Source organism: Varroa jacobsoni, unplaced genomic scaffold (assembly GCF_002532875.2).
Source record: "Varroa jacobsoni isolate VJ856 unplaced genomic scaffold, vjacob_1.0 scaffold_475, whole genome shotgun sequence".
Taxonomy (NCBI): Eukaryota; Metazoa; Arthropoda; class Arachnida; order Mesostigmata; family Varroidae; genus Varroa; species Varroa jacobsoni.
In genome coordinates, this window is record NW_019213377.1 from 160,130 (window position 1) to 168,472 (window position 8,343).

At 40.5% G+C, this 8,343-nt stretch overlaps 1 protein-coding gene across 1 annotated transcript; it reads left to right on the forward strand.

Moving 5' to 3' along the window:
• The first annotated feature begins 422 nt into the window (after window positions 1-422).
• LOC111260775 (acetylcholine receptor subunit alpha-like 1) lies at window positions 423-8,245 on the forward strand. The gene is made up of 7 exons (XM_022833779.2): window positions 423-558; window positions 1,378-1,422; window positions 1,780-1,889; window positions 2,031-2,334; window positions 2,550-3,162; window positions 3,478-3,770; window positions 4,131-8,245. The coding sequence occupies exons 2-7, from the start codon at window positions 1,396-1,398 to the stop codon at window positions 4,326-4,328; spliced, it is 1,545 nt and encodes a 514-aa protein (XP_022689514.1). The 5' UTR covers window positions 423-558; window positions 1,378-1,395; the 3' UTR covers window positions 4,329-8,245.
• The last annotated feature ends 98 nt before the right edge of the window (window positions 8,246-8,343 follow it).

Here is an 8,343-nt window from a genome sequence, read left to right on the forward strand (position 1 = left end):
AAGAGCGTTGACGCTGGCACGTCCTTTCGGGAATCACCCGCCCGATTGTCGTTCTCCGGCCACTTTTGCCGTCAAGATAATTACGGAAACGATGCAATAACAACAATAAAAACAACAGCAGCAACAGCAAGAACGACAACGACAGCCACTGCAATACCACAGGTTTTCAAAATTGAAATTTCAGCATGCAACAACCCGCTCGGGTACGAACCAATTTTAAGTGATTTCTCAACAGCTAACCACCTAGAGCTAGCCCGAGATCGAGAAAGTAGAAAGATATCGTGCACGAGCGCTCAGCAGTCACGACCGCGTAGGATGTCAATATCCACGCCCACGATTACGTGGACGCTGCTAATGTCGTGGTTGACTTTGGGTCTCGTGGGGCTCGTTCCGGACGGAATCGGCCTGGGTCTGCCGGGCGCGGCGGCCTCCCGTGAGGCTAAGCGCCTGTTCGACGATCTGCTAAGCGACTACAATCGACTTATTCGGCCTGTGGGCAACAACTCTCACAAAGTGGTCATCACGGTTGGCCTCAAACTGTCACAGCTCATTGACATAGTAAGTGATTTATTTTGCTCGCTTGTTTAATCATATTTATCGTTTCATTAATTTTATTATGCCGTACAACATTGGAATAAGGGTTTTACCTGTGGATCGATTTAGTCCCAGATACCCCGAAATACTAATCAGCTTATAACCTCAAATAGTTCACTATTCAGAAGCTGAAATATGTTAATATTTACTGCCCAACGCCCTTATTGATTGATAGGTCATTTACAATTCACTGATAAGCTATAACTCTTTTTCTTCAAACTATAAAATGACTACTGGTCGTACTATATGATCCGCTACGCCGCTCAAGTTTTTCTTTGACAGCGTCACACATAAAATCCATTTATAGCTTTATTTCGAGCCAAAGTAATGCATAACATTATACATAGGTTTTCGTGAAGGCTTGGCATATTATTGCCGGTTCAGAACTTGTGTCGTTGGGTTTTATATATATCTCAATTTGATCATCCTCACCCCATATCCTAAAATGATTTAACAATCATCCTCGTCGAATTTATCTTTACCTTCATCTCGTGAGAACCGGTTTGCTGAGACAGGAAATTGAAAAGATCTGTTCGTCCTCCTTAACTTTACTATCTGATCCCCTCTCCCAACCAACCTGCTGTGAGACCTAGAACAACAGAATAGGAAAAAATTCTCAAAGATTTCTCAGGGAAAATCTACCGCATTCAATACGAACCGACATATGCTCCCAGGGAAAAGCAATAGATAACATAAACAGTTGGCAGGGTAGCAGGAGCCAGGTGTAACCTATATATTTAGATGACGGACATTTATGTAACCTATGTGCGATTTCCATTGCAGAACTTGAAGCACCAAGTGATGACAACTAATATATGGTTGGAACAAGTAAGTACCATCGAACGCGTTATTTTTAGTAAATAATTCTATTCACATTTTCTTTTTTATATTGTGAAGCTGACAAAGACATCTCTACTTGGTGTCGACTCACCATGTCCTTTCATCGGTAGCGTCGATCCAAACGTTACAACTTTAAATTCGACCCTGTTCTGCCATGAAAGGCTGAAAAGATTATGCACGTATTTTAGTTTTGCAGGTGAAGCTGTAATTGAATTGTATATGCTTGTTGTGGGGAGATACACCGTATTCTTTCTGAAGTAAACTGCACAGACACACTATTCGTATATAACTAATGCGATCGCCGGATAGCTACAGTAAGTATATTGTTATATATACTTCTTGCAGGAGTGGGAAGACTACAAACTGAAATGGAACCCCGCAGAATACGGAGGAGTTGACATGATTCACGTGCCCGCTGAGAACATCTGGCTTCCAGACATCGTATTATTCAACAAGTATGATAATGGATTAATGTGCTGGGTTCCGATAAATATTTTAATCGAACAATGTATCTATTGCACAGCGTGTAAGCGGAGTAAACCGTAGAGCTTAACGTCTAATAAGGCAATTAAATATAGGAATACTTGACGTTTCAGCGCTGACGGTAACTACGAGGTAATACTTATGAACAAAGCAACCGTTTACTCCACTGGAAAGGTTGTGTGGAAGCCTCCAGCTCTATACAAAAGCACTTGCGAAATTGATGTTGAATATTTTCCATTCGACGAACAGAACTGCCTCATGAAATTCGCGTCATGGACGTATGACGGTTTCGAAGTAGATCTTCTTCATCAAAAACAGAAACCTGGTGAGACCGAAGTCTCAACTGGTATCGACATGAGCGAGTTCTACAAAAGCGTCGAATGGGATATCCTCCTCGTGCCTGCCAAATACAATCAGGTAAGTATTCTATTTTGCCAAACAGATCTAGCAACTTGGATGTCGGACTGTCTAAGCTACCATGTACGCATAACAGTGCCACTAATGCTACTAAGAAATATTTAAAGAAATTCCCTGGCCATCGTTTTTTATTCGACATCCATCATCAAGCTGGCAACTGAAAAAACTCATCTACTGCTTTGTTTATGTCTTATCCGCATTTTTTTTTTCATTAGGGCAAGTACGACTGTTGTGTAGAACCGTTCCCGGACATCACGTTTAACATCACAATGCGCCGAAAGACGCTATTCTATACAGTCAACCTGATCATCCCGTGCGTGGGTATTTCCTTTCTGACAGTGCTAGTCTTCTACTTGCCGTCCGACTCGGGTGAGAAGGTTACCCTCTGCATTTCGATTCTCGTCTCGCTAACCGTGTTCTTCCTGCTGCTCGCCGAGATTATTCCTCCGACTTCCCTTGCCGTACCATTATTAGGCAAATACCTCCTGTTCACAATGATCCTGGTCACGCTATCTATCTCGGTCACGGTCGGTGTGCTCAACGTGCATTTCCGCTCGCCGTCCACGCACAAAATGTCCCCATGGGTACGGCGCGTCTTTATTCATATTATGCCGCGCCTTCTGCTCATGCGAAGGCCCAACTATAACCCCGTGCCCGACGAGGAGCACCACAAGTACACGTTACAACATCGCGCTCATCAACAGCTGCTTCAACAGCAGCGGCGCATACAGCAGCAACAGCAACGTGAACACCAACCGCAGCCCCCGCAACAACCACCCGCTGACTGTAATGGGGTTGAACTCAACTATCGTGAATCTATGCTTAGAGGTGTGTGTGACAGGGGCCGTTATGGACAAATGGCCCAATACCATGTTCGTACATACAGCTCATAGACATAAGTGGCTTGCTACTTATCATCTATTTGCTCGTTTATATACTTAACTAGCTCGTAAAAGGAAAAGTTGATGACTAATAAGGAAAAGAAGTGAGTTAAAAATAAAGCATCGTTTTCTCGCACTTATGGTAATGCCATATAGAATTTCGAACATACAGAAATATACGCTGCGATAAATAACACCTCAGAACTGAGAAATAACTGTAGGTGACGAATCATGTTCCAAGTCACAACCACCTGATTTACAGGCAATCCAAATGCGCTTCAATTAGGTTCAATACGTGCGATGCGTGCTAGCCCCTTGCTGGACGATGTGGGACTGGGCCGAGGCAGCCTCTCAAGTGGGTTAGGGGGGCTAAGCTCGTTGGGTAATATGGGTCCGATGGGCCCGATCGAAGCTATGGAGGCGGGACTCGACGCTGGTGGCTCCCCGCCACTAGAACCTCAACTTCAGCGACCCTACTCCGCCGAACTACAGAAAGCTATCGAAGCTATTCTCTTTATCGCTGAACATTTGCGAAAGGACGATGAAGATGAAAGTGTAAGTAAATCGTTTGTTTCTGTTTTCAATCATAGTTATAGCATATACTATATGTCGTTGGGTGGCCTCAAGTCAACTTGAATCTCTGATTTTTTACAGTCAAAGCTTAGGTCAGTGTTCAAAGATGAGCAGCAACTGTGTCAAATTATACTAATAGCATGAAGTAGCGTTCGTTGTGTCGGACACTTTCATTATCTATGCGTGTTCCCAGTGCAGAGATGAACTACTCGCCGCTGGAAAGATAGAGCCGATGGGATCAATGTTAATACTTTAGTAAATAAAACAGCCTATCCGATTTAAGGGATGCTACCTTTACAAGTTAAAAAAAAATAAGAATATTAAATGGTTTGTTGTTCACAGGAACGCCAAGACTGGAAATACGTGGCAATGGTGCTCGATCGACTCTTCCTGTGGATCTTCACCCTCGCGTGTGTTGTCGGCACGGCTGGGATTATTCTACAGGCGCCGTCATTATACGACGATCGCGAATCTATTGACGTGCTCATGTCCCAGATTGGAAGGAACACTGCACCAACAATAACAACATCCACTCACTAACAACATCAACACCAACAACTCAACAAAACTTATCAACTGAACAAGCCCATATTGAAGCCGACTAACACCAACCGACCCACTCTCTTCGACCTAAAACACAAATTGTAGAATTGGCTTCATTGACACACCCAAGCAAACTTCCGTTTATTGCCGATATGACAGCAATTCTTTGATTAACTAACAGAACGTACAATAGTTAGCCCTCTACGTACTACAACAGTTTGTCGTGTCTTCTGAACAGACGACCACTGGTAAAGCACTCGCCTGCTTATATCTAACGCAACTAATAATACGGATAACTGCTATATATATATAATCATAACTAGACAACTAGAGTATATGTAGGGTACTGATGATACGAGTCAATACCGAACCGCTGGTGAGTGCTAGTTCTCCGTGGCGTAATAATGTTGACGTGACATACAGCGTTGCGCTGAGTGCCGGACGTCAATTACCGAATATCGACTGTCAACAAACTGCTCCAACTGTGAGCAAGCACTATGGCTATCGGCAACGTCCCAATAGCAATAATAAACTGCTAAAGCGTTAGAATAATATTAATAGCATTACATCTCTATTGGGTCAGCATGAACTATCCTTATAAGTATTACTACTGTAGTTACAACTACAGAACAGTTCAAACAACAACAACAACAGCAGCAACAATAACCATAATATGACATGAAGAATATGATTGCGGCAATAGGCGTACGCTTGAAAGGAGAAGACGTGAAGCTGCGAACAGTATATTGATAAAGAAGAACAGGATCTAAACGCTGGTGATGATGACGACTATATGGCGAATCTAACACACTTTCAACGACCCTAGCACAGACTCTTTATCATATACAATATTCGTATTATTGCATATTACTCTATGAATACTTACTACACGTACAGACAACGACCACTCCTGCGGATGCCGAACTGTCGCGGTTGTCACACTGCTACAGCAACCCCCCACTGCTACACTGATATTGACAACAATATCAACAGGAAAATAAAATGACCCCCCCCCCCCCAGTCATGACGGAACCTATGTCAGCCGATCAGTGTCTATCTGATCAATGATGCGCAATTGCCGCTTCAGCTTGAGGCGAACAGATGAACACAGAAAGAATAGAAAATGGAGAAGTATATAGAGAAGAAAGTAGAAGATGAACACACAAACGCTTAAAAAGACTACCGCAGCTCCCCAGTAACCTAGCCATTACATTCCGCTGGCTTTATTAATTATTTGTTGTGACGCTGCATATGCGATGCTATCATTTAATTATATCTATTCTGATAGTTTTTGCTATTGCGTCGACGCTCAACGCAGGTAACAATTTTTTTTTAACAAGCTAATTTGTCATTTGTGACATCTATACCATAGTAAATTCACCTAAGATCATCGAGACAGTGTTTGAATGGTCAGCATCAGAAGCTTATATACGTCTAACCGCATCTAACGCTTCAGCGGATCAAATCAGCTCTAACATGCTTCACCTCTTCAATAGAGGTGAAGTGCAACTCTGTTGATAGTTGGATATTAATTACATATATTTTCCAGGTGTCTTCTAGGTGTTCAGAGTAGCGGTTTTGCTCTTCAACAAAGCTCAAAGAGCTGTTGTACCTAGCACTCTTTGCACATATTGCAAATATTTGGCTACCTAAAGTCGACCAAACATTTTCTAAGCATCTATGTTTGCAAATACAGATATGTGTGTACTTGTATCAACTGTGACTTCGAACATTCGTTAAGTGATTAGACAAATGGTGCTAAAATTTTTATTACAGAAGCTACGTGAACTGTGCGAACGATGGATGGTAATGAACGTAATTGCGTTACCCTGTCGTTCGGTTACTTAACTAGCAGTTATTTAGGAAGTTAGTAATGAGAACACAAATCACTTTTGAAATTGAAAACTTTGAAAAATAATCATTTCTCGATAAGAGTCTCAGATGCCGAACAGACCTACTCGATTTGGATGGACCAAAAACAGGTATAGCGCAGATTATCTCCACTTCTCTAAACTTTTCCATATGGTTTGCTCGTATTTATCAGAGTTTAGCATCTTTTTTAGGGTGCGAGCAACGATCGAGATTCACAGTTGAAAGTAACTATTGATCAACCCTTCCTCTCAGGTTCTACTACAACTGCCGAATGACTTTTGTTTGAAGATGTTACAATATTGCAAATAGCTGATATGTGTATTTGGCTGATTTTAAGTTATCCAGTAAAATTATTTTCTGCATTAGGAAAATGATATAAAAACAGTGATTTTTGAATCTATTTTTTCGAATCAATTTTATTCTCTCAACTTACATATTGAAGGTCACGACGCTAACCGGTTCACATAAGCATACACTATGTCGCCTGACAACTATCAACAATGGTGCACTACGACGCTAGGTCAATTATATAATAATGAGATCGTCTCATTCATATACGCTGCTCAACGGAATAATGCTCCCAATAACCAACAAAAATCCGTGTTAGGCAATCTTCAGATTAAAAAAGTTGCAACGAAGGGTTTGATCCCACGAGATATGTCATTCCCTGTACCTAATGCAATAGGACATTTCTGGCTATTCCAGAATTATTGGGCAAATTTACTTGTAATATTGCAGATAATCCACCCATAGGGTTAAGGCATTTGTGGCATGCCCTAAAATGCGCGTACCGACTCTCCATTGAAGATGTACTGGCCTGTAAGAACTTTGAATGAAACATGCCTGGCAGCGGGTTGCCTTTCAAGGTTTGTATTATCAACGAACCAAGGAAAAGAATATAGGTGAGTGCTCCTTGTTTTTTGGCTGTTTATAATCGATCGCATTTTTCCTTTAACAGATTTTCCTTAAGCCGTTCGAAGTATGTCCAATCGCACCACGGCCTATTTTATTTACAAGATAAAGGAGACTTTGTGTTTTCCGGTTTGTATAAACAAGGTTGTAAAAACAATAATATATATCTTAATAATCAAAACGCTGAATACACATATCACTGTTAGTACTACAGTGTTATTAGATAAACGACCGAAAACTCATACGATACGTGTAGATACTTACCACGTAGAGTTCATGTCGTTAAATGGATAATCTAACCGGTACAACAATAGAACTACTAGAATTTGAGATATATAATTAACCAGCAAGATGAAATAATATAGCACGAAATAGTTTTAGGACGATTTTACTTTAGTCATGGTAATTGAATAGAATATATGTGGTTTACGAAAAAATAGATGAACTCTAGCAACGATATAAAGCTGATTGAGGAAGTAGTCATTTGCTTCATGTCAAAAGGTCTGTATATGTAAAATCTAGCGTTTGACAAACATTCTGAAGCCTACTTGTTAAGATTACTGTAGCCTCGTCCGATCTTACTGATAACGGGAAATTTCTGTACGACACCATTCAGTAGATACCTCGCATTTAAATGTTTATAGTTGAAGTCCTGACAAGAAGAATTGTGGAACGGTGCACCCAGTACGTTCAAGTTAGCTGAGCTCATCAAACGATCGATCGAAATGTCACACACTTGCATTGATTGAAATATACAAACACGCCAGATGCAATAAATCATTAATTCAGTATTATGTCGCATATGCACTGTATAACAAACAGCAAAAGACCTAATTCTATGCCAGCTCTATAGAAACGCATATATATATATATATATATATATATATATATATATATATATATATATGCGTTATATATATATTCCTTCCTATGCGTATATATATATTCCTTCTAATGGCAGTTAATTAAGGTAATTTGTTTATATCGGATTCTTTAGTCTTCCTGAACGTGGCTGCATCCCGGTCCAGCCTGGCCTGCAATATTCAAGTAGGGAAATCAATAATATTTTTTACGCTTTTACTCTAAACAATATATATAGTATATAGATATCGACGGATAATAAATGAACATAGTGCATACTGCTATCTCATTACTAATCGTATATTGTTATTTTTTTGTATATCTTTAAGGTACTAAAGAGGATGTACGTTTTTAATCAAATTAGCAG

Excerpts from the sequence above, each read along its gene's own strand:
- LOC111260775 (XM_022833779.2), top strand. The coding sequence starts at position 1,396 with ATGACAACTAATATATGGTTGGAACAA. Across the intron at positions 2,335-2,549 it reads TGCCTGCCAAATACAATCAG|GGCAAGTACGACTGTTGTGT; the intron begins GTAAGTATTCTA and ends TTTTTTCATTAG. Across the intron at positions 3,163-3,477 it reads TCGTGAATCTATGCTTAGAG|GCAATCCAAATGCGCTTCAA; the intron begins GTGTGTGTGACA and ends CCTGATTTACAG.